General features: G+C 37.7%; 1 protein-coding gene and 1 long non-coding RNA gene across 4 annotated transcripts in view; one reads left to right on the forward strand and one right to left on the reverse strand.

Annotated features, from left to right (window-relative positions):
• Nucleotides 1-18,471, forward strand: part of LOC124961797 (uncharacterized) — a 28,067-nt gene extending 9,596 nt beyond the window's left edge. Inside the window, exons 3-4 of the long non-coding RNA XR_007104335.1 lie at nucleotides 11,468-11,647; nucleotides 18,346-18,471. This is a non-coding gene — a long non-coding RNA (uncharacterized LOC124961797). The remainder of the gene's footprint in view (nucleotides 1-11,467; nucleotides 11,648-18,345) is intronic.
• Nucleotides 1-26,694, reverse strand: part of LOC124961795 (complement receptor type 1-like) — an 82,534-nt gene that overhangs the window by 4,831 nt on the left and 51,009 nt on the right. For all 3 annotated transcript variants that reach the window (XM_047520792.1, XM_047520794.1, XM_047520793.1), the window contains 10 exons: nucleotides 25,769-25,854; nucleotides 23,100-23,498; nucleotides 20,357-20,533; nucleotides 20,168-20,270; nucleotides 18,850-18,935; nucleotides 16,789-17,016; nucleotides 15,297-15,473; nucleotides 12,667-12,846; nucleotides 5,091-5,114; nucleotides 3,501-3,576 (listed from right to left, as the gene is read on the reverse strand). In XM_047520792.1, coding sequence (XP_047376748.1) covers nucleotides 3,501-3,576; nucleotides 5,091-5,114; nucleotides 12,667-12,846; nucleotides 15,297-15,473; nucleotides 16,789-17,016; nucleotides 18,850-18,935; nucleotides 20,168-20,270; nucleotides 20,357-20,533; nucleotides 23,100-23,498; nucleotides 25,769-25,854 — 1,536 coding nt within the window. The remainder of the gene's footprint in view (nucleotides 1-3,500; nucleotides 3,577-5,090; nucleotides 5,115-12,666; nucleotides 12,847-15,296; nucleotides 15,474-16,788; nucleotides 17,017-18,849; nucleotides 18,936-20,167; nucleotides 20,271-20,356; nucleotides 20,534-23,099; nucleotides 23,499-25,768; nucleotides 25,855-26,694) is intronic.

Consider the following 26,694-nt stretch of genomic DNA (forward strand, 5'->3'; position numbering starts at 1 on the left):
GGCAACACGGAATAACTATGCAGCATTTGCATTGTCTTATAGGTATTATAAATAATCTAAAGGTGATTTATGGTATACAGGAGGTTGTGCATAACTATAGGCAAATACTACATTTTATATAGGGGATTTGAGCATCTGAAGATCTTGGTTACCATGGTAGTCCTGGAACCAATCATTTTTTGATATCAAGAGATGACTGAATATAAAAATTTATAGTAAAAGGAAATAATAACCTCGACATCAATAACAGCAATCATGAATAAATAATAGCTAACATTTTCTGAACTACATCATAAGCAAGGCACTGTGTTAAATCAGATAGGAACTCTCATTGCAATTTCACAGGCAAGGAAAATGAAATTTAGGGAGGATAAGTGCCTTGCCCAGGATTTCATAGCTAGTAAGTAACTATGAACTTAGGTCTCTTGGATTGCAAATCCCATTTGCTCACCTGGAAAGTTATGCTGCCTCTTTGGAGCTTATTTAGTAAAAGCTTCCTGCTAGATAAATGAAAGGATTAATAACGTACCAGTACATGCAGATTATGCATAGGAGTTGGTATTAGGGATTTAAAAATGGAACACAAGGAGTTAACTCACTGCACCACTTACACTATTTCCTCATCACTCAGATCCTCTTTACCCTCTCAAGGGACAGAGAATGATGGAAGCACTTGAGACAAAGACAGAGTCAGGGCCAGAGTGTCCTCAGGATGAGGAAGCCAAACTTGAGACCCATAGATAAGGAAGAATGGAGGGAAGATGACTCAGTGGCGAGATGAGTAATGTCTGGAAGTGCTCTTGGGTGGTGAGTGTATGTGGGGTGGAGAGAGAGTGACCTAGTGGGCACGTGTTGAATGAATGGCTATCTGATTGGTTACTGGTAGTTAATGTGAACATAGGAAGATGCCTTTCCAGATATGTTCTTAATAATTTTGTCACTCCAAGAATCATACCAATGAAGACATTAAAGTTTAAAGACTTTTGTCAAGAAGACTGTTTCATGCTGAAGTAGGAAGGGGTTAGAAATAGTAACCAGAGGCAAGGATAAGTGATCTCTGAATGGAGAAGTATAAACAGTATTATTCTTCAGTGATCAGTTCCTGACTTATTTCACATTGATCACAAATTACGGTTATAAAAAAGTACACAGTGAAATAAAGGTGTAGATAGTCACTACTTTTGTTAATAAAATTTAAAGCTGGTAAGATTCAATCACAGGAAGGTCCTACAAGTCTGTGTGAATGGACAGGAAGAAGACTTTCACTAAATCTCCATATGGGGGATGTCCTTGAAATATTTTAATTTTCTTAAAGGTTATTAACTTAGAATCAAATTTAAAAAAAAGAGATTACATTCTTTTTTCTAGAAGCTTTCTGGTTCAATATACCAGAGTAGCTGAAACAAAGTCAGTAAAATGTAGAGGAGGGAAAGAGGAAATATTTCAGTTTTATACTGTACATAATTCTGGATACTGAATTTAAGTGATACAGAATCAAATTCAGAAATGGGCAACTAACATTATAGAAGGAATAAAACAAAGGGTTTAAGAGTTTGAGTCAGATAATTTAGACAAAAGTCCTAATTCCTGACAACTTCCTACTGGCAGAACTTTAAGCAAGCCACTCAATGTCTTTGCACCTCAAAGTTTTCTCTGCTCTAACAATATATTTGGCCTACCTGCCTCACAGAGTTGCTTTGAGGACCAAGGAAGATAATAAATGATATGTGTTTTGTAAAATACATGTTAATTTTTGTTGTTTTAGTATGAATCAGGACTACTATACAAGTAGAGATAAAAAACCAGTAAATAATAACAATTCTGTGTGGATGTAGGTGGTCCCTGCCCCCAAGGAGCTGATAGTCTGGGGAGGGAGGATGGTGAGGAGTGTGGTGATCTAGAAGACAAGAAAAAATGTTAATAGAATACAGACAGCCCCAGGTAGAGAGCCAGAGGGGCCAAATACACAGAGTAATTCGATATTCTGATTCTGGGAAAGCTGAGGATTAAGAAGACATGTAAATTATCAATAATGTGATACAAGTTAATCCCTTCTTTAATTCTGTCTTAAATGTAAAAAGAACTCACAAATTTTGGGGGTGTTTAACGAGAAACTTAGAAAAATGGACTTCTGTTAATGTAAAGCACCAGGCCACTTTCCTTTTTCTTTTTGTAAGAACAAAGGGCAAAGAATATTTACATGTCAAGCTGCAAAATATAGAGACCTTTACTTAGGAACGATAAGGATTTAGCTTAAATCTAAATCTCTACTAGTTATTTTTTTTATAAAATTGAGTTCCTGACTAGCTTGTTTGCAAAATGGTCTACTGCGACAATCTTCTTAAATTTTTTTATTGGCTTCTCTGTGAAATATCAGACTTCAATTTCTATAAAGGTGTTGTAGGAAACTGCATTTGTTAAGAATGTTTACTATAGAAAACTGCTCACTTGAAGTTTTAAACTCTTTCTCGTGGGTATAGAATTTGTTCATCAACCTTACAACATTGATCTTATTGATGGATTTCACTAATATTGTTTTAATTAAAACAGCCAACATAAATGCTGCATGTTTACTTTCCAGTCAAAAATGTTTTGCTATTTAGATTATGATCTTTGCAAAGTTCTTTTCAAGTTTAAAAAGTCAATGGTTACAAATACAAACATAATGAATCCCGTTATTATGTGTAATTATAATACACCAATAAAAAAGTCACTGGTTTTTACAAAAGACCTTCCCTTCCTCTCTCCCTCTTCCTTCCTTCCTTCTCTCCCTCCCTCCCTCCCTCCCTCCCTCCCTCCCTCCCTTCCTTCCTTCCTTCCTTCCTTCCTTCCTTCCTTCCTTCCTTCCTTCCTTCCTTCCTTTTCTTTCTACATCCAGAATGTAAAATCTCAATTCTTCCATGCAGCAGCCTGTGATATGTGCCCCAAAGGAGCACACTAACTCCTAGTGCTGAGACAGGATTTGTGTTGAGCAGTCAGTGTCTGCAATGTCTCAGCAAAACAGGATATCAATGGTCTCATTAATACCTTTTTAAAAACCTACTACTTATTTTTTCTCATTTCTTTCTTAAAATGCTGTTTTTAAATCTGGTACTGAGGAATGGAACCTAGGAGTGCTATACCATGGAACTATATTCCAAGCTCTTCTTTTGTTTTTTAATATTGAGACAGAATCTTACTAAGTGCCTAGGCTGGTCTTGAACTTGAGATCCTCCTTCCTCAGCCTCCCAATCACTAGATTACAAGTGTGCACCATTGCACCCGAAATACTGTTCTTATTATTATTATTTTTTTTAATGTTCTTAGTATCATGTGTTTCCTATAGCATAAATACTTTTCTAATTTTTGTGTCAAAGATCTTCTTTATATGAATTATCATATCTGTCTATATTTTAAGTGCAGTTTTTTAGGTTTTTATTTATTTTATTCGATTGTTTTTACTTTCCTTTGAAAGTACAAAATACAGTTTACATTTTCTGGGAGAATAAGGCTGTACTTACCCTTTCTTGCACTTTGGAATTATCCAACTGGGAACAATGATGGAGAAAATGAAGAAGATCATACCAAAGCAAATGCCTAGACAGTAAAACAAAGTAATAAATGCATGGAAAATATAATCCAGAGGTTTAAAATTCTATCTTGAACCTAGTCCCACTAGAGATTGCCAGTGACTTTTTATTTTTCTTTTTTAGATTTACCCCGGGTTTGATTGAGAGCATTGGTCTTACTATTCATATTAAGGGGTGAGCAGAACAGTTTTGTAAACTTTAGCCTAACAGCTGCCCTTAAGTAGGCAGGAAATGGCAAGGTAGCTGCGGGCTCCAACTCCCACGGCCTGGCCCTTGTCTCTCATGTAAGACAGGGAACACAGGCTACTCTACAAAATAGAAATTTCCCTGGAAACAATTCTATTACAAAACTGTTATTATGTAAGGAGAACACAGAAAGGAACCCAGCAAACTGGTCTTGTGGCTTTTAGTTTGTGCAAACAGGCATTATTACCATCTGGAAATCTATTCCCCAGTTACAAAGCAAAGAGGAAGTTGCCTTCTCCAGCCACATTAAAATAAAGACATTTTTAACAACAAAGAACCACTGTAAGAAAAGCTTTTTTATATCTTTTATTTTTCGACTTTCTTTTTTTCCATATTTTTCTTGGTGCATTTTATATAATAGTAGGATTTCTTGTTGCATATTCATACATGCACATGATGTAACAATATCATTTGGTCAATATCATTCCCCAGTATTTCCCCTTTCCTTCCCCTCTTCCCTCTCCTGGTCCTTTTCTTCTACTCTACTGGTCTCCCTTCAATTTTTATGAGATTATTTCCTTTTTCCTATCTTCCACATCTGAGAGAAAACATGATACTTGGTTTTCTGAGTTTGGCTTATTTCACTTAACATGATGCTTTCAAGTTCCATTCACAAAGAAGGATACTCTATGTATATGAGGATGCCAGTTTCACCACACCCTGACCTAAATGTACCATTATTTTAATTTTAATTTTAATTCATAATACCAGATATTTTATCTTTTGCATTTCATTTTGAGGGAGATAGATGAAGAAGGGTTTAGGCAGCCAGGGCAAGATGGTGAGTGAGGAGGTCGGGGGCAGGGCTCAGAATAAAGAAGGATGGAGAGGGTCTTCTGATGAGTGCTTGTGGACACAGTGGGGGCACCAATCAGACAGACACTCCTCTACTTGTGTTCGTAAGCAGGCATTCAATAGAAAAACTAACACAGACACATGAACAGAGGGGGCACTAATCAAAAATAGTGAGGAGTAAGTAGACAGGGGAGGAGATAAGGAAAGGAGAAAATTCAGAGACCTTAAAAGAACAGGCCCAAACTCCCCTACTGGATTCCAAGCTCTGGAGCCCCTTCTCTTCAGAGAAGTCTATCTCTGCATCTCTGTCACTTTTGCAGTAAACCTACTTCTTGCTTGCTATCTCTGTGTCCTGTTCTTCAATTATTTGCTGAACAGAGGCGACAAGCCCATCACCTCTAGACTCTAACAATTCACTGTAAGGAGATACTTACTGTTAAAGGTGCTAGAATCTCTCAGCAAACCTTTCACAAAACTTACCAACTATGAGAGCAACACGTGAGCCTAAAAAAAAAAAGACAAAAGCCACAAAAACATCAGCCTGTCACACTGTATGATCCAGAGGGATCTTCCCACCAGTACAACCCATGCTGATTTTTCTCTGGTACTCCATTAAAATTTTTTTTTAATACAAAAAACATGTGTTTTCACTCACATAATCTCATCACATAATCTCACTCACTTAATCTTGTACATACAGTGAAGACCTTTCTCTTTTTGCAGTAATATTTTTGTCATAAAAGTAATAGAGTTTTAGCAGAAAATTTGTAAAAGAACAAAAAAACTCACTTATAATACGCATAAATACGGTTTAGTATATTCCCATCTGGCACTTTTTCCCATATCTCTAAGTTTTTACATATTTATATAATTAATGCAAATTGCAACAGAAGCAAACTAATACAATCTATTCTAGTGGATGTGTCACTGTGCATTCAGTTATTTCTATAGTATATTTAAGTTGTTTCTAGTCTTCATCATGAACTGTTAATAGAATGTGTAAAATAGTTTTGCACAAATATTTCATAAAGCTGGATACCTGAGAATGCTAACTGGCATGAACATTTTTATTATTCTTATGATATATTGCATAACTGTTTTTCATAACAGTTTTTACCAGTTTACAATGGTATTTTTAACATATGACAATATCAGTTTCATCACATCCTGATTTTTACTGGGAGTTTCCCTATAAACCTGTTTGTTAGTGTTAATTTAATGTGAAAAGGAAGAGTTACCTTGTTCTTTTCTTTTGCATTTCTTGAGTTCTAGTGAAGTTAAACAGTTTCCATATATTTATGTGCCTAGGTAAAAAGATATTTATGCTCTTTCTCCACATCCTTCATTCTAAGGTAGTTTTTGCATTTCCTTGTTCCCCTTTCGGGGTTTGCGTGGTGAACTCTGCAGAAGTTCCATTTACTTAGAAATGGCATGGAGACTTTTGTGAACTCAGAAGGTCCAGGAAGTGAGGAGAGAAGTGGGGCAACTTGTACTCTAGATTCTGAAGTGAGTCTTGGTGGAAAAGAAAAGAGCTAAGGTTCTAAGAAAGAAGTTACTTTAAGGAAGGGGACCTTGGGGACAGAAATGGGCAAAGTGGATTTTAGGATATTTTTGTAGGTGTCACATAGTGTAATTCTTCTTTATGCTGCTCTGAGAAACTCCAGTGAAGCCTTTTCTTAGTTTTTACATCTTTAGTGGAGGTGAAAGACTAGTCTGGAATGCAACACCATGCTTATATTAGTCTTGAGAACACAGTTAATTACAGGTTATATGTATTAATTCTGGCCTTAATGGGTAACTCAAGATGACCACCCCCACTCAGAGGTAGATGTGGCTACAAATCAGGCCTCTGAAATAACCAAGCTGTTGAACCGAGGATGTGATAGGCCTGAGAATTTCAGGAAATTTATTTTCTGATGCAGTACTCAGAGGTTACTTTTCTAATTTGGACTGCTTTCAAAATGCCCTGTGATATGTTGTTCCAAGCCTGGACAAGCTCTGTGATTTATTCCCCAGCTTCCTTTCTAGGAAAGCCTAGGACTGGTATCTTGAGCAATCTGTTCTAAGCTTTAGGGACAATTAAAAAAAAAAAAAAAAAAAAAAGCTTTTTGGTTTTGTTTTGTTCTTTTAAAAATGTTTTAAAATTTTTCCTGTTTTCCATAGTCTTGTCTTATCTTTGCTTCATCTCACTGTAAAGTCCCAATACTTCAAAGTTCAAGATTAACAGGGTACGTAATCCATCATGTCAATAGACTTAAGGATAAGAATCATATGGTTATTTCAATTGACGCAGAAAAAGCGTTCGACAAAATACAACACCCCTTCATGCTCAAAACACTAGAAAAAATAGGGATAGTAGGAACATACCTCAACTTTGTAAAGGCTATTTATGCTAAGCCCATGGCCAACATCATTCTTTGATTTTTTTTTTTTTTTTTTTTTTGGGTGCTGAGGATCGAACCCAGGGCCTTGTGCTTACAAGGCAAGCACTCTACCAACTGAGCTATCTCCCCAGCCCCCAACATCATTCTTAATGGAGAAAAACTGAAAACCATTCCCTTTAAAAACAGGAACAAGACACGGATGTCCTCTTTCACCACTTCTATTCAACATTGTCCTTGAAACTCTAGCCGGAGCAATTAGACAGACTAAAGAAATTAAAGGGATATGAATAGGAAAAGAGGAACTTAAGCTGTCACTATTTGCTGATGACATGATTCTATATTTAGAGGATTCAAAAACTCCTCCAGAATAGTTCTAGACCTCATCAATGAATTCAGCAAAATAGCAGGCTATAAAATCAACATGCATAAATCTAAAGCATTTTTATACGCAAGCGATGAAACATCTGAAAGGAAAATGAGGAAAACAACTCCATTTGCAATAGTCTCAAAAAAAAAAATACTTGGGAGTCAATCTAATCAAAGAGGTAAAAGATCTCTACAATGAAAACTACAAAACATTGAAGAAAGAAATTGAGGAAGAACTTAGAAGATGGAAAGATCTCCCATGTTCTTGGCAGAATTAATATTGTCAAAATGGCCATACTACCAAAAGTTCTATACAGATTCAATGCAATTCCAATTAAAATCCCAATGATGTACCTTACAGGAATAGAGCAAGCAATCATGAAATTCATCTGGAAGAATAAGAAACCCAGAATAGCTAAAGCAATCCTTAGCAGGAAGAGTGAAGCAGAGTGTATGGCAATACCAGAACTTCAACTATACTACAAAGCAATAGTAACAAAAACAGCATGGTATTGCTACCAAAATAGACAAGTAGATCAATGGTACAGAATAGAGGACATGGACACAAACCCAAATAAATACAATTTTCTCATACTAGACAAAGGTGCCAAAAATATGCAATGGAGAAAAGATAGCCTCTTCAACAAATGGTGCTGGGAAAACTGGAAATCAATATGCAACAGAATGAAACTAAACCCCTATCTCTCACCCTGCACAAAAATCAATTCACAATGAATCAAGGACCTTGAAATCAGACCAGAGACCCTGCATCTTATAGAAGAAAAAGTAGGTCCAAATCTTCACCTTGTTGGCTTAGGATCAGACTTCCTTAACAGAACTCCCATAGCACAAGAAATAAAAGCAAGAATCAATAACTGGGACAGATTCAAACTAAATAGCTTTCTCTCAGCAAAGGAAACCATCAGCAATGTGAAGAGAGGGCCTACAGAGTGGGAGAAAATCTTTGCCACTCATACTTCAGATAGAGTACTAATTTCCAGAATAGATAAAGAACTCAAAAAACTCTACACCAAGAATACAAATAACCCAATCAACAAATGGGCTAAGGATATGAACAGACACTTCACAGAAGATCTACAAGCAATTAACAGACATATGAAAAAATGTTCACCATCTTTAGTAATAAGAGAAAGGCAAATCAAAACTACCCTAAGATTCCATCTCACCCCAATTAGAATGGCGATTATCAAGAATACAAGCAACAATAGGTGTTGGAGAGGATGTGGGGAAAAAGGTACACTCATACATTGCTGGTGGGGTTGCAAATTAGTGCAGCCACTCTGGAAAGCAGTGTGGAGATTCCTTAGAAAACTTGGTATGGACCCACCATTTGACCCAGCTATCCCACTCCTTGGCCTATACCCAAAGGACTTAAAATCAGCATACTACAGAGATACAGCCACATCAATGTTCATAGCTGCTCAATTCACAATAGCCAGATTGTGGAACCAACCTAGATGTCCTTCAGTTGATGAATGGATAAAGAAACTGTGATATATATATATATATATATACAATGGAATATTACTCAGCTATAAAGAATAATAAAACTATGGCATTTGCAGGCAAATGGATGAAATTGGAGAATATCATGCTAAGTGAGATAAGCCAATCTCAAAAAACCAAAGGATGAATGATCTCACTGATAAGCGGATGATGACACATAATGGGGGGTGGAAGGCGGGCAAGATGGAGGAAAGAAGGACTATATAGAGGGAAAAGAGGGGTGGGAGGGGTGGAGGGGGAGGAAAAAATAACACAATGAATCAAACATCATTACCCTATGTAAATGTATGATTGCGCAAATGGTATGCTGTTACTCCATGTACAAACAGAAACAACAGGTATCCCATTTGTTTATAATAAAAATAAATTAAAAAAAAAAAAGATCAGTAGGGAAGAGACACTAACAATAAGAAAACAAAGAGGCCTATTTTTAGTCTAGGTCTTCATCCAGAGGGCAAAGATGTTCACATGTGGTCCAGCCCAATTCATGAAGGGTCTGAGTTCCAAGAACCTATTGGTAACAGTTAACTTGGCTCATTCTTATTCTTTGTATGTATCTCCATCTATCTGAAAGAAGAACTGCTCATTGTCTGATATTGGTGAGCTTGACTTAATAGCTTTCCCCCTCACTATGATTAATACTCGAACTTTCTCTTGTTCAATTATATATATTAGATTTGCCTGTTTATTTATTGTTAAAGAACAGAGCCTCTTCAGATAGGTAAACCTATTTTTCAGTCTTGGGTAAAGTACGTAAATCTTTTGTGTCTCAGTTTCCATATCTGCAAAATGGGGATAATAAGAATACTACCCTCCTCGTAGATATTGTGTGCATTAAATTAGAATCAATCTATTTGTCTGTCTACCTACCTACTTACCTACCTACCTCTATCTCATCTTTGAACAATAATACTAAATGCTCCATAAGTTAATTTTTTCAACTCTTCCTATTACCACAACGACAACTACTGTTATTTCTGTAAAAGGACTGTTAACCCTTCATTGTATTTTCCATTTATCTAATGTCTTCTTGCTTTTAAAAATATATAAGTTTTAAGTCAAATTGATCAACAGGTAAAAACAGTGAACACTTTTAATGATTTTTATTAAGTACATCTAAGTTTCAATTGGCCTCCAAATAGGTGTTGTTGTTCTTATTGTTATTGTCATTGTTTTGGTGGTATTGGGGATCAAATCCAGGGCCTTGAACATGCTGAGCACATGCTCTATCACCAAGCTATATCTCCAGCACTAATTGTTTCATAAATACACTTTGTGTATGTGTGTGTGTGTATCTAGATTTTCTATGGTTTGGCTTTTAAAACTTTTAACTCTTAATTATACCTCATATTTATTTTATGATAAAAAAGTTCTAAATTTTTTTGAGTGCTAATTATATAATTTGATAACTTACCCTTTCTCATGAATTTATGATGTCTCCATTATTACACCTATAAGACAATTTTATTTTTACCTACAATAAACCTTTATCTTATTGATATCAATTATCCTATTTACTTATAGGTTTATTCTTATTTTGGTGCAAAGTGAGTTCAGTATTATGACTTTATATTTTATTTTAATATCTGGTAGGGTTGATTCTCCAATTAATTGACTCTTTTGTCAGTTCAGCCAGATCTTCAAAACACCCAACAGGCACTCAAATAGTTAGCCAGTGAATTTTCTACCAAACAAGTTAATATAATTTGATATCAAGGACACATCAAGTTTATAATTTAGACACGTTATTTATGATGAATAGCTAACACTTTTGAAGGATTAACCTTAACAAATGTATCTTGAACAATCTTGGTATATAATCAGATATTATGAATAAGAGACTTAAGAGGTGGGCAGAGGGAAGAACCTAAAATTAACTTGGATTAAGAAAAGTTATTCATTATATGCTAGTTTGCTTCTTGAAATACACTTGATGTAATACACTTCAGTATTTTCTACCTCAAGTACACACCAGGAGGCTACTCTCCTACAGAGCTCAATGAAATATGATTTCTAAATCTACTGTACCAGCTACTCTAGCTTCAAATTCTGTAGCCTACAGCTTAGGCAGAGGTGAGCCTGCTGCTCTCTGCAGCCCCAAAGGCACTTCCTGATGCATACTGAAAACACTTCTTGAAGGCTCACTCTATGTGGCTCTTATCACTGCTGTAGATAAATCATTACTGTGTGATACATGCAAAAAAAGAGTGATGTAAACAAATCCAATATACAAATCCAGATATAAAAAACATCCATGGCCCCCAGGAGAGACAGATGCGGTGAGAACAGTGAAGAGAGATGTTGCCGCCCGCGGCAACAGTCGTGCAGATATTGTTACCGCCTGCAGCAACAATTGCGCGGGTATTTATCCGAGGTGGACTAGAAACGAACTACTTCTACTATCTTTCTTTTAGTGGGCTGCTTTCTTGCTTGTTTGCTTGTTCCTTAGCTTATAGAGGAAGTTTTAGAAAAAGAGAGAGGAAGAAAAGGCTTTGCTTAAAGGAGAATCTTTGCTTATCGGAGAGGCTACACTTTCAGAGATGCTACTACTTCTTAGAATTCTGCTGCTTCTTCTTAAAGGTGCATCCTGCATCCTGCGATGTTCATTCTGCGAGCTGCAACCTGCATTCTGCAATCTGCCATCATCAACCTGCAACCTAGAGGTGTTTGCTTATCCTCCGCCCAGCGATCTATCAGAGGTGCTGCTTATACTCCACCCAGAGATCTAGAGGTGTGTCTTATCCAAGGTGCTTCCTACAGGTGCGTGTCTTATATGCCTAAGGCAGCCAATCAGCTTAGAATTAGCACAATTGAGGCACACCCCTCGGTACCAATCAAGAAAGAATGAGGAATATCTGTTGACCACTAGTGCAGAGGAGACATTAACTAATCAGGCAAAAGTAGATCACTCTGTGTTAACACTAACTATGCGCCACCTCTTGGCTGAACACCAGCCGCCATCTTAGGGTTACCCAAACATGTCTTCTGCAGAGAGAAAGGCTGGCCTTACTCTCATTGCTATGGACCATTGGGGAAAGATGGGAGCTTGCATCATACTCTTAGCTCCTAGTGCAGGAGTCTCTTAGCTCTTATATGGACTCTGGCTGGACCTAGGAACCAAATTAATACAAGGCTGATTAATAAGAGTCTACAAGTTTTATTGACTTTTATACAAGGGCACCTTCACAAGAGAATGAAATCTAAAGAAATGACGTAAGTGAGATGCTTTCAAAGTACAATAAATTTATGAAGGAATGACAGAACGAATGGACCTCTGGACCAGGGCAAATCCTAGGGATGTCACTAAGAGATAGATGAGAGTGGGGGATGTAAAAACTAGTGTAAGATAAAGGCTACTCCAATGCATTTATTCATTCAGAATTATTACAGCCCAATTTCCAGTCTCTGGTGATTGGGGTTATTTTCTTGCTTTGGCAAGGAGAGGAGACCTCACCCAAAAGAATTTTATTTTATTTTATTTTCTTTTAGAGTGTTGGAGTTGAAGTTCAGAGTCCTAGGCAAGAGCTCTACCATAGAGTTACACCCCTGGATATTTTTGGCTTGCTGCATGTAGGAAAAGACAGGTCAATTGATTCCTATAGTTCCTCAAGTGATTTTGGCTTGAAATAATCAATATTCCGGTTTGACATATTTTGAGATGGCACATCCTTAACTTCTTCACTAGCATGTGCCATGAACATCACACCACACCTGAGGCTAGTATGGATGCATGAGTGAACTGGCTGAGAAGGGGCTATGTACCCTGTGTTGGTACTTACGCGATGTGCATGTGGCCAGGGAAGGGTGCCATCTGTCATCTGCCTGGCACTGGCTCCGTGGACTGCCTTGCAGAGTATATCCATCCACACACTCCAGAGTTATGTTATCGCCATAGTGATATTCTCTCATTATCAGCTCCCGCCGGACTCCATTCAATGGTGGGAGGCTGCATTTTACCTCTGAAATTACACAAATTGGAAATTGATATTTTATTGTTATTAACTGAAATCACTAGCATGAAACTATCATAACCCCAAACCTAACTTGCCTTCAGCAAAGATGGGGCATACTTTCAATCAAGAACTATTGACTCTTCCCCCACACCAAGCATCTTGTGATTTAAAGTTCTCTGACTTTCATTTTCTTACATACAGTAAAGGAATATGGAATACTTTTGAGAATTAACAGCTCTGTAACCAGAGCATTGCGGAAGGATCAGGAGTTAGGATAACCATGTTCTCTAACCAGGGATCATTTGGATTACACCATAAGGACACAGCAGCATCACATTAACTCTCTAGGCACACAATACATACTGGTATTTTTGCTCTTGATTAAATATGTATTTCAGGCCCATTTCTATACACAGAACAAAAAAAATTAGTAAATCATGATTCCAAATTCAAAATATTATCTTTCTATTTAATTTACTTTATCTCATTTAACTCATTCTCTGATTTGCTTTCTCTTTCTGCCAGCCATCAATAGCTCCTTCAACTTCTAGCAAAACCTCCTTTGCCATTGTGATAGTCTCAAAGTTAGGCCAATGTTTTTCCCTTTACGAGTACCAACAAGGTCAAGTGGAATTTCTTCAAGTGTGGTCTGTGGTCTTCTTACATCAGAAATTCTGATGGATTTGTTAAAAATAGACTTCTGACCCCTTCTCAAAACAGATTCGGAGTTAGAATCAGAGGACATGGAATGGTGTTAAAGAGTCTGCCTGGGAACCAGGCTCTGGCTGATCTTGCCAGTACTAAGGATGGAGATGCCCTCCTCTTGTATGCTTGAGAGGGACAGATAATAAGGTAAAATGAATTTTGTTTAAATGAAAAGAAAGCTGTTGCCATGAGGATAGAACACTAGCCTTTCATTTTCAAGAGAAGAACCATCCCACAGTCTTAACCTGTGACTTTCAAAATATTTACTCCTTTTCATGCTTTTAAAATAACTGAAGCAAGGAGGATGAACTCTTCGGTATGTGCAGAGCCACAGGACTCTGTATTTTGTGCCATCTGTTCTTGCCAATAAGCACAAGAGAGTCACTTACCATCTCTGTGGTGGGCTTCATTTTCTCTAAAACGAGAAGGCTGAGAACTGGGAGAATGAGAAGGACTTCTGAGACTCTGAGGACAGGAAGAGCCCTATGATCCTGCACCCAGGGCAGACCGTAAGGCTCGCTCTTCCCTAACATCTGAAACGGAGGCGTGTCTGAAGTCCCTCCTACGTTATCCCTGCCCTGAGCCTAGTATTTCTAAAAAGAAAGAGCAGACAAGAAAGGAAGCAAAAAGTACTGAACTTATAGTTTTATAAAGTCAAAAGAATAGCATTTGAAAAGGGACAGTATACAGTGCAGTGTTTAAAAGCAGGGCCTGAGCAGGGGTCCAATCCTCAGAGGGACACTCATGAGCTGCCTAACACAGACTAGTTATAGGCTCTCTCTGGCCTTCATTTCCTCCTCTGAAACATGGCAAGAGTGACAATCCTGCTGTATTGAACTCTTTTGGAGTTTTACATAAATAACTTTAAAAAAACCCTCAGAATCCTGTCTAATTACAGAATATTATTTAAATTCCCTATTTTGTAATGTTATAGAACATTACCATGAAAGATTTTTAAATCAGGTGTTTTTTTTTTTTTTTTTAAACCAGGGATTCAACCCGATGGTGCTTTAACCACTGAGCCACATTCCCAGGCTTTTTTTTATATTTTATTTAGAGACAGGGTCTGTGTAAGTGACTTAGGCCTTGATAAATTGCTGAGACTGACTTTAATTTGCGATCCTCCTGCCTCAGCCTTCTGAGCTGCTGGGATTACAGTTGTGCACCACCATGCCTGGCTCAGGCATTGCTTTTGCACATAAACTAGAATAGAGGAAATAGTTCTCGAGGACTGGCTCCATGGAACAGACAAAATAAACCTTTGGTTTTGTGGAGCATAATGAGGCTCCATATTCAGTAATTCTAGGAAGTAATTACTCTCGACCTCTCCATTCACGTGTGATGGACAAGGCACTGTCTCCCTTCTGGTTCAGTTTTCCTCTTGGCAAAGGATGCTTCTAGTCTCTTACTTACCTTCTAAGGATATTTGCGAGCACTAGCTGTGACCCTCTGAGATCCTCCAGAGCATTTAGTTAAAAATCAACAAAGCATTTTAAATTGGTGTGTGATGCCTATTGAACTACTGGAAATTTCACCTACTATTCTCACTTTCTGAGCAGAGCTAAGGATCCCTGGGAAGCCTTCCTTCCTGCCTTCTGTTCTGTTTTTCTCCTCTCGCATTGACACTCACCTCACTACTCTCCCAACTTTATTAAATTACAATAATCTCAATGATCTTTCAGCCTGACTGACCCCATGCACCAGTTTTCCATAACAACCCAGAAAGAATGAAATACCAAGAAATGAGACACCTTTGCAATAATGATTAAATTGGCTCCAGGTTCCCTTGTCTGTACAGAAAATGAAGGTAGTTCCCACCAACAGGTAGCCGGGGTCACACGTATAGTTGACCATCATCCCAGGAAGATATGAAGAAGCATGTCCTCCAATGTGATGTCCATTCTGGATCTTGGGTGGATGTGGGCATGCTGAGAATGAGTTCCACACAGACACGAGAAAGGCATCCAGTTAGATGCAGAAGTACGAACACACCAACATAAATGTCTCTGGCTTAGAGGCCTGCAAAGACCTGATACAGGCAGGTCATAAGTCACTCACTGGTGATTCTTTAAAATAGATCACTGTGTTTGTACACAATCCTCTGCAAACTTTTTCAGAAGTACTATGATATCCACAAGCTATCAGTTCAATGCTGTTCTGTCCTTATTAGAGGTAGAGACTTTGTATGGGCTATCACAGCCACAAAGGAACCAAAGATTGTCAGGTACTGTAATTTAAAGTCAAATGTATATATAAAAGGAAAGACCTACATAGACCAAGAGCACAACCTTAACCTCCACATTCCCAAGGCAACATTTTGTGGGAGGGCACTGAGGATTGAACACAGGGGTGCTTAACCACTGAACCAAAAGCACAGCCACTTTAATTTTTTAAATTTTGAGACAGGCTCTTTGCTAAGTTGCTTAGAGCCTTCATAAATTGCTGAGGCTGGCTTTGAACTTTCAATTCTGCCTCGGCCTCCTGAGCTGTTTGGATCATATGCATGAACCACCACGCTCAACCTGAGCTACCTTTGTTAATGGTGAGGTGAAGGAACATCCAAATGCAGGCAGCAGGCAGCAGCTTGAACAAAAACATTGCCAGTAACAAAAAGAATGTAAATACCGACATCTGAATTTTTTAAATTACTTCTGTAGCATTACCAGTCCTGAAGTAAATTATACCATTGACGTGTGTTTTTGCTCCATGCACCCATCTATCCAGTGTAAATACAACTGGTAGTGGAGATGTCACAAAAGAGTATTTCCTTTGACATTTGTTTACAGTGATTTGAAAATATTTCAACAGAAACAGGACCTCATTCTCTCCACCCCTTCTTCTTACCATTCCATTCTTATACCAGAGGAAGAGCCACCAGAATTCTACCTACTTGACCTTACAACAAATTGTTTTTTTTTTATTTTTTAATTTTGTTAGACAGGGTTTCACCATGTTGCCCAGACTGGTCTTGAACTTCTGGACTCAAGCAGTCTTCCTGCCTCAGCTTCCCAAACAGCTGAAGCTACATAGGGTACATGCTACTGTACCAGGCTGGAATACCCCCAACTGGGACACAGCAAGGCACATTTAGAGCCCAGTTGTTATTCACCTGAGAGGTATATTTCTGTCTCTGACATTCATAAAAAAGTCATGTTCACAAGCAAAATTGACTGTCACTATGGAAATATGGAAAATGTTGCTTAGATTATCAAACCATTCAGATATGTGGAAGTAGATACTGACCAAAAGGAACAGAAGGCTCACAGCGAGGGGCAGGGCTGCTCCAAATCCCATTGCCTTGATGGTCACTTGTGCAGCGGATGGTGCTCTGCCCAATGAGGTCAAAGGTCATCCTTCTATCTGGATGGGGGTCACATGTATAAGATATTTCTTTTCCATAGGGAATACCTGGCAAAGAAGTTCCTGTGTGCCTCCCATTAAGAATAGCTGGAGGATTTGGACAAAATATTTCTAGAAAGAAGAAAAGAGTTTTAAGTTCTATTAGAGTGTCAATCAAGAAGAAAAATATAGTAATGGTGCCCTGTGACTTATTAAGAATTCTTTTTCTTTTAGAAGAACATAACTAAGGTAGAAGGAATTAAATCTGTGAGGCTTTTGCTGAGAAGGAACTAACTGAGGTAAAACCTAATAGTTTCTTGTAAAAGCCCAAAAGATTTTTTAAAATATAGTTATTTTTTGCAAAAGCCCAATAGTTTTTTGTTTTTTTTTTCAAAAGCCTGGATCACTTAAGTAACTAAGTTTTTACTGAATTTGGAAAATAATTAATTTTTTAGGCAACCATTTGATTGCCTATTTTAAAACAGGTGTAGTAAGAGTTCTGGGTTGACAATGAGATATGGGATATGAGTCAATTTTGGTCCTCAGAGACCTTAAGTTCCAGGGAATTTTTTTGTGAAGTTTATGAAGCAGTGTTATCTTTAGGAGATATAAATGTCTCTTGGTCTCTTGGTTTCTTCTTACATACCCAATATGCAATGGTGTCACCAAAACCCTTTGGTGATTATAGATCACATGGAGCTAGGGAGCCTCTCCCACTTTTTGATTTTATCTTAAAAATTATCAGTAGTCATTTCTTCTTGTTTTTTTTTTTTTTTTTTTTTTTTTTTTTGTGTGTGTGTGTATGTGTTTGAAGCAGTTCTTTCCTGGAAATTAACTTGATGCTTCTAATTTGAGGTGAATTTAGGAATTTAAGCTTATCAGAATTGTGCATAAACAAAAGAAAGGTCTTAGTATATCAAAGACTGATTTATCACATCTGAGTTGTATCCATCTGTGGTTATCCAAAATTTACTTATATGTCTATTTTCAGTTCTATGTGTCTCTGAAAGATTGAGTTTGTCGGATATCTGAGTTCCTTGCGTATTGAACATTCTTATAATGTTTCACCATAATGTTCACTATATAACATATCCAAATAGATTTTTATCAAGCATTGTAACAAAATCCATATTTAAATGAACATTTTCCAATCATCAGGAAAAAATGATAAAAAAAAAAAACTTGATTTGCTTTAGGACACAGGGTAGGGATACATGGGTAATGTCTTATATATACAACATGTACTTCTGAATCTTTGGCGTTTTCTTTAAACAGGTGGTTTGAAAATGTGGGGTACCTCTTTATTTCAAATACTGACTCATCATTCTATCTCCTATGATAATTTAGCATAGTAACTCTTTTATTTTCTCTATGTCTCATCATTATTTAAGACCATTTTATATATTCTACTATTTTTAAAACTTTTTACTTATTTATTTTCCTGTCTGTTGTCTCTTTCAGAAAATAAATGCCATGAAAGCAGAGATGAGTCTTTTGTGTTTATTACTCTTTCTTCACATGGAAAGAATTGGGCTCATGGGTAATCTTCTGTCAGTAAATACCACAGACAAAGTAACAGGCTGGGTAAATGCTGAGGTACGTGAAGAGATAAAAAAAGCATAAAAATTTAAGAGAGATTACTCCTTAACTACAACCCTACTAAATAAATGAACAAATAAAATTTGGTTTACCTTTATGTCATCTAATTTCTTCTTACATTTTCTGCACAAGTTCAACATGATCATTAAACTATTTATTTATAGATTAGTAACATAAGTACATGATCTGTAAAACCTATGAGACCTCTCTTGAAATTCTTCCAATAAGGAAGTATTTTTATCAATAGTTTAAGGATTCAGATTCCATGAGGCAAAAAAACCCCAACAAAACAAAATAAACAAACAAAACTTTGGAAAAGAAAATTAGGAGATCTATCCAAGCTGCATAGTTATTCTTTCTACTCACGTTCACACACGGGAGCACTGCTATTCCAAATGCTTTTCATTCCAGCCATGACACAATAACTAGCAGAGTTGCCTTTTAATCGAAACCTTAAAAAAAAAAAAAGACTAGTGAGTGATTTCCATCTTGCCCTTGTCTTTTCACTGACAGTTGCTCAGCTTCCTCACTTTAGCCTGAAGAGGATTTGGTTCTTAGGTGTAGACCCAGTTCATCAGAATCTGTATTCAGTAGCTGGCAGAAACTCAGCAGCCAAAATTTCTCAAGAATCTCTGTACCCTGGGACTGGTAAAGTGATCAGAGCTGGTGTGTTAATGATCACACAGACTCCATGGCCCACCATGGTCTAGGGACATAGGACCAGGTTTCCCCATGTACATAAGACCCATGATCTTCAGAGACCACCTCTCACTGATGACCTGCTGAATCCCACTACTTTTAATTATGGGGTCATGAGGAACAACAGCAAAGCAGAGAACATGTGGAAAGAGAATAAGGCTTTGTTCTCCTAGGACTACAGCTGTAATAGGCCAGAAGGAGGCTCATGGAAGCCTACTGAACTAAATGACCTAGGAAAAGAAGGGTGAGAGGAGGCGTCTTTGCCACCCTGAAATGTTATTATTGGATTCGGTGGTCCTTCTGAAATATGCTGAAATCTAAAATCATTCTGAAATCAAATCCTATTGGGGATGGACTTTATAAATGCCAAAGATTCCTTGGAAATTATTAAAATTACCTGCTTGATTGCCTAATCTTGCTGACTCTCACAGACCCACAGTGCATACCAGAATAGTAGATTTACATAAACATTCATAATACTACCCAAAACAGGAGCATCGACCATTATGATCCCAATGTCAAAGTCACCACTGATATGAAGATATATTATTGGAAGCATACTTAAACATACATTATTATAAATTCCACTATGGATTGATTTTTAACTGTCATAACCTTTATCTGACTTATCAGTGAGCAGTTTTTGTTTTATGCATCAAGCATTTTTTTCTAGCAAACTTTCCATTAAATTGCTTTTCTGCCTCCAAATAACTATTTATCTATTCACTTCAAGTTCTACCCAAGTACTCAAGATCAGCAATTGTGTCTATGTTTGTGTTTAATATTGAATTACATGTGTCATTTTTTCTTTGTTTTCTTATAGTGCTGCCACTGAGTCTCTGCCCTGATTTCAAAACTACCCTTCCAGAAGTTTTATCTCCCTGGATACTTCTTTTCTACTAGGTCCTTCTTGTATTAACCCTGGAACTCAAGTTAGTAACTATCTAGCACTCTATCTCTAGTTTCTATGATGGGTCATACTCACCCTTCATCACAGATGAAGATCACTTTTGCCCCAGGCTGTAAAGTAAGTGGAAATACCATATGACCATGAGGGATTTGGCCTGGGAATGGAGCACATAATTTCACTAGGAGGAAAAAAAGAAGAAGATGAAGAAGTAAGATTGCATGTAAAAGGCAAAGAGAATGATCTGAACCCTACAGGTCTATGCACCTGCACATTTTGGGGCAGCCGGACTCCAGTCTCCCTGGGGTGTGCAGCGCAGAGAAGCAGCCCCTCTGAGGTCATACCCTGACTCGCAGCTGTAGAACACTTCTTGCCCAGGGGAAAAGTTATCCTTGTTGCTTGGGGTATGCACACCATGCAGGATTTCTGGGGGTGGCTGACATCCTATGGAAAGAATAAGTCTAAATTATGAGTTAGTTTTGGAGGAATGCTGTGCTAACTCCTAAGCCTTTCAGGAAGTTAGAAAATAGTATTTAAAGGCTGCTGTAGTTAGGATCTGGAATGTAGTTTGGATCTCCCAAAGGACCATCTGTTAAGGCTTGGTTTTTAGCCAGGGGCATTAGGGGGAGGTAGAGGAAACTTCAAGAGTTGGGGCCTGGTGAAGGTTTAAGGGCATTGGGGGTGTGACTTCAAAGGGGACTGTGGGACCCTGGTCTTTCTCTTTTTCTCTTTCATATCCTCAACATGAAGTGATGTACTGTCCAAAAGCAATAGGGAAAACCAACCATGGAGCGAAATCTTCAATAGTGTGAGACATAGTAAGCATTTTCTTTCTCTACAAGTTGACTTATATTGGTATTTGTTACAGTGACAGAAAACTGACTAATATAGATGGGTTCAGATGTAACGGAGAAGTCAAATGATACACCACCCCCTCATTTTACTGATGTAGAAATTTAATGAAAAGATGTAACAAGGCCTCACAGCTAGTAAGCAATAGAGAAATAAAACCCAGTTCTCAGAATAAGGTCTTGATTCACTTATAAGTCTATAAGTCACAAGGTTCCTTCTCTTAACTCTGACTATCCAGTACAGAATTATGAGTGTTGGTGGATTCTCCACCTGCATATTTCCTAGGAAGGCAATCCAAATTTTCAGCCTCATTGTCCAGGTTATGAGAAGGTTGCCTAGACCCAAGTCTATTTAACAGATTTCCCCTTCTCCGTAAGGCATACCTGTGATTAATGTATAGTCCTCTAGACATGCTTACATTTCTCTGTCCTCCAAGTTGCTCTCTCAGTGATTGCACCCGTGAGTTGGTGAAAGAACTCTAAGCTCCTTCCCTGTCCCTATGGATCAGCCACAACACCTCCCAGTTCACTGCTAAGCTAATCATTGAGGCTGAAGAGCACAAAATGAGCCATCAAGAACAAGAAATCCCCAAATAAGCCAGTCCTTGTAATAAGAGGACATATTATTTAGAGACTCAAAGTGTACTTTCACTTACAGCCCTTGTGGTGGGTGTCTAGGGCCTCAGAACCTTTTTTTTTTTTTTTTTTTTTGGTACTGGGGATTAAACCACCAAGCCACATCCCCAGGCCTTTTTTGTGTGTTTTTTTGCTTGTTTTTTTTTTTTTTTTTAAATTGTTTGTTCTATTTAGTCATACATGACAGTAGAATGCATTTTGATTCATTGTACACAAATGGAGTACAACTTTTCATCTCTCTGGTTGTACACAATGTAGAGTCAAACCATTCGTGTAATCATACACGTACATAGGGTAATGATGTCCGTCTCATTCCACCATCTTTCCTAACCCCACCCTCTTCTCTCCCTTCATTTCCCTCTACGCCATCCAAAGTGCCTCCATTCTTCCCATACCCCCAACCCTCTGTTATGTATCAACATCCACTTATCAGAGAAAACATTTGGCCTTCCGTTTTTTGGGATTGGCTTATCTCGCTTAGCATGACATTCTCCAACTCCATCTATTTACCTGCAAATGCCATAATTTTATTCTCCTTTGTGGCTGAATAATATTCCATTGTGTATATATACCACAGTTTCTTTATCCATTCATCTATTGAAGGGCATCTAGGTTGGTTCATATTTGTTTTTTGAGACAGGGTCTCGCTGAGTTGCTTAGCACCTCGTTAAGTTGCTGAGACTGGCTTTGAACTCACCATCCTCCTGCCTCTGCCTCCAGAGCTGCTGGAATTACAGGTGTGTGCCACCATGCCCAGCCTCAGAACACATTATAACATCAACTAATCTATGTCTATGAGTGGAAAACCTGTTTGATTTTGAGCAAATTATTTTGCTCTTGATTTCAGATTCCTAAGGAAAACATGTTGGAAGTGGACCATTATAGACAAACTCTAAGGTCTTTGCCATGATTCTGATGGTGCATCTATTTCCATAAGCCAGTCTCTTTCTCTCACTGACAGATACTGACAGATGTAGGGCAAGAAACAGAGCAGTCAGTCTCTGGGATCTGACATACCTGCTTTTTAAAAATTCCTGGGTGTGTCACTTAGTAACTAGTGACTAGGACAATTCATTTAACCTCAGAAAGACCAAACTACCTTCACTATGGAATGAATATATGAATAGCACTCTTGCAAAGTGTTGTTGTAAAGGGGTAATGTGAGGAGATGCATATGAAGTGCTTATCATGTGGCCTGCGTGGAGAAGGTCCATAGCATTCTTTAATGTGATTGAAAGAGATTGCAGTTGGGACTGTGCCCAAGAACTGTCAAAGGAGTGTCCCAGAGATCTCCTTTCTTGGCTAATTAAGCTTTTGCTTATCAAAATAAAGGGGAATACACACAAGTGCCATGCACACACAAATACTTATGTACACACATACACACCCCTTAATTTCATGTTCCTTCCCCTCAGATTTATTCTTCAACCTGCTTACCACACATCCCTCCTCAGAGCACACTTAGTCTCCTGGTCCAACCACTCACGACCTTTTAGGCCCCTCCCAAGCTCAGCCAGACTCACCCCTGGAGCAGCTTGGTAACGCAGGCTCCCATTTGTTTCGGACCTGGCACTGCACCCTGGTGGGTCCTTTCAGGACAAAGCCAGGTCGACACCCAAACTCCACGATTTCATTTAAGGAAAATAAGCTTCTGTTGCCAGTTAGCATTATTGCATTTTCAATGTGTGGAGGGGTGCATGTATTAGATACGATGCACTGCGGGGGAGGGCCGCTCCAGATGCCCACTTGATTGTCATTGCTGGTGCAGTGTATGGAGGGCTCTCCCACCAGGTCAAACAGCTTTCTCCCTCTGTCTCCAACGTTGCACTGATAGGTCACCACCATTCCATATTGGAAATCTTCTCCATTGATGCTAAAGAAATTTCCATTGGCAATGGCTGGAGGTGGCTCACAAGGAATCCCTGGGCAAAGAGCAAATTCACCAAAACACTTATTTCTAAAAGTTATATGTAATTATGAATTTTGGTAACAAGTTAAAAAAAAATCTCCAAATTACCCAAAAGTAAATATTTACAATATCATCCTCTCATCTTTGCTAATATTTAGACATATTATTTTGTAGAGTGCAGATTAGGTGACCACAATATTATGGGTTGTGCTTTTTCCCAGTCACCATTACTTCAAAAAATGTGTTCATATATTATTATAGCCCACATATTTGTTTCTCATTTTAAATGAGAATTTAACCTTGTTCTTTCACCATTGTTAATTTATTTCTTTCTCGGCAGAAGGCACTTGGTTTTATTGTATTGGTTACTAATGTGTAAAGCATAGTAATGTGTAAAGCATTAGATAATGTAACAACTTTATCAAATATCCTAAAACAAAATCTCTAGCAGAACTAATAAAAAAAGCATAAACAAGCAATATTACATTAAAAACAATAATTACAGATTCAGATGTCGTGAAAAATTGAATATTGTGTCTTGCTATATGTAAATTTGAAAATGAGCATATTAGGAGTAAAGATACATTTTGCCAATGCTGACTCAAGAAAAGGTAGAAATTTTGAATACCCCACCAATCAATATGAAAATGGAAAATGGAAATGGAAAAATGTATTAAAATGCTATCCTTAAAAAATACAAGGCACAGTTAATTTTATGGATAAATTTAATTTTCAAGAAACAGAAGACTCCTAGGCATTTCAAGTCATTCTAAAACACATAAATATTTTTATTACTTATTGTCAGATATGCCTCATATTGGGAACTTGTTTCCTTATATCCTTAAGAATATATTTAAAAAGAAAAAATTTGTTGGATAAATTGTATAAAACATAGTCAAAATCATCTTTAAGGCCATTTTCTAGAAAACACAGTTAACTATTTAAAGTGTAACTTTTCATATATATTACCACACAGAACCCCTGCCAACAAAACATATTTTTAGAAAAATATCTTTTCTGGATGAATAATATTACAGTAAAAGGATGTGTTGTATGATTCCATTTCAAGTGTTGTCTCTATTGAAATCAATAACTCCTTCTGGCATATTTTAACCTTTATTTTATTTTTATAGAATACATGCCTTGTTCCTGTAAGTAAATTAATTCCAGAAAATGCTCAACATTTAGATGACTTTTCGACCATTGTTTAATCACAAAGAGTAATGTTGGAAATATTTGCACACCAAAATCTTTGCAAAAACCTGTGTATTTTTTAAAGAATTAATCACAAACAGTAGAATCCTGGAGTAAAAGATGCATGCAGTTAAGAGTTTTGATGCATAGCCTATACTGGCCTTCTACAGAGTGTGTTTCATTTATTCTCCCACCAATTGGACTTGAAGTTGTTGATACCCTCACAATATCACCAAACCCAGAATTATATTCTTTTATGCTCTTTGTTAAATTGCAATTGCTCATTTCTCTATGCTCCTCAAAGTGGGAAGCTCATCTTCCACACATCTCACAGGGAAGATGGTACATCACTATTCAGACAAAGGTTAAGGAGGAAGACACAGCTGTTCTGCTTCAATAGATGATGTGAGCTGAAGAGTTGGCTGAGAGGAAGTAACAAATTTGTTTTTGTTTACTTCATTAAAGAGAATGCTCTACAAATTGGAAAGTGTCTCATCAACCAGAGAGGAATTTGGGGCTGTTTAAAATGAGCTGAGGACTATGCAACAGGCCCTCCATAGTCACTGGTTCTGAATCCACAGATTCTACCAACTGGTGATTAAAAGTAGTAGAAATACTTGAGAAATCTGAACATGTACAGACATTTTCCTTGTTATTATTTCCTAAACAACACAGGATAAAAGCTATTCACATAACATTTACAATATATTAGGTGTTATAAGTAATGTAGAGCTGATTTAAAGTATATGAGAGGATTCCTGTAGGTTATATGTAACTACTGTGCCATTTTATAGAAAGGACATGAGCATCCATGGATTTTGTTATCTGCAGGTGCTCCTAGGACCAATCTGCTGCAGATACTAAGGGAGAACTTTAGGTTAAAACAAGTTATACATGAAGATAAGGAAAAACCAGGTAGAGTTAGACATTTGGAACACCTTGAGCAGTTTTAAGGATATAACTGTATTCTTCAAATATAGGAAAGAGACTATTTCCAAGAGGGATGAGATTTGTTCTTTGTAATTCAGAGGGAGCTGGCAACTCTAGGATTAACTGGTGGGGTAAATGGGTGAGCAGATTTTAACTCACGTTCACAAATTGGTGGCTCTGTACTCCAATTGACGATATTGCCTGAGATGATACATTCAGCAGAGGAGTGACCGATGAGTCGGTACCTAATTGCAAAAGAGGAAAAAATCCTGCTGTACACATCCCACCAGCCCCAACACAGCATGCCTATGTGGCAATTTGGGAGAGTCTCAAGGCCAACTTTACCTACCTATTGTATCTAGCATTTCATATTTCTCTTTCCCATCCTCTCACTATTGATCCTAGCGGATCACCCTGCTTCTTAATTTCTTGGCTTTACTCTGGATTGTAGTAGGCACCAATATAAAACCATTCTTTTGTGCATCTGTTTAGTGATTTTCTTCTTCCAATTTACTTCTTCTGTTACTTTTTGTTTGCACGTTTCTGACATATATGACTAACATGACTGTGTCATTTACTTGAGACTTTTTAAGGACCACAAAACTTGATGCTTTCAGTTCTATTTAGCAGCCCTTATCTTTTTTTTTTTTTTTTTTTTGATGGGGGGATACTGGAAATTGAACTTAAGTATACTCGACCACTGAACCACATCCCCAGCCCCATTTTGTATTTTATTTAGAGACAGTCTCACTGAGCTGCTTAGCACCTCGCTTCTGCCGAGGCTGGCTTTGAACTCTCCATCCTCCTGCCTCAGCCTCCTGAGACACTGGGATTACAGGCGTGCGCCACCACACCCAGCCAGCCCTTACCTTTTGACAGGGAAATGAAGCCAAATTTACTGAAATAAAGGATATGTTTCATCTCTTTGTTTTCAGTCTTTCAACTGCCTCTTTCATTCATTTCACAACATCCAATGATGGGGAGGAAGCATTGAATAAAACTGATCTGCTTCAAATGTGAAAGGTGTTTATTTCTGGTGGAAGAAATGGCTACATTCCTTGCTCTTCCTTTTCCTTTCCTTCCAT

Source organism: Sciurus carolinensis, chromosome 12 (genome assembly GCF_902686445.1).
Source record: "Sciurus carolinensis chromosome 12, mSciCar1.2, whole genome shotgun sequence".
Classification (NCBI taxonomy): Eukaryota; Metazoa; Chordata; class Mammalia; order Rodentia; family Sciuridae; genus Sciurus; species Sciurus carolinensis.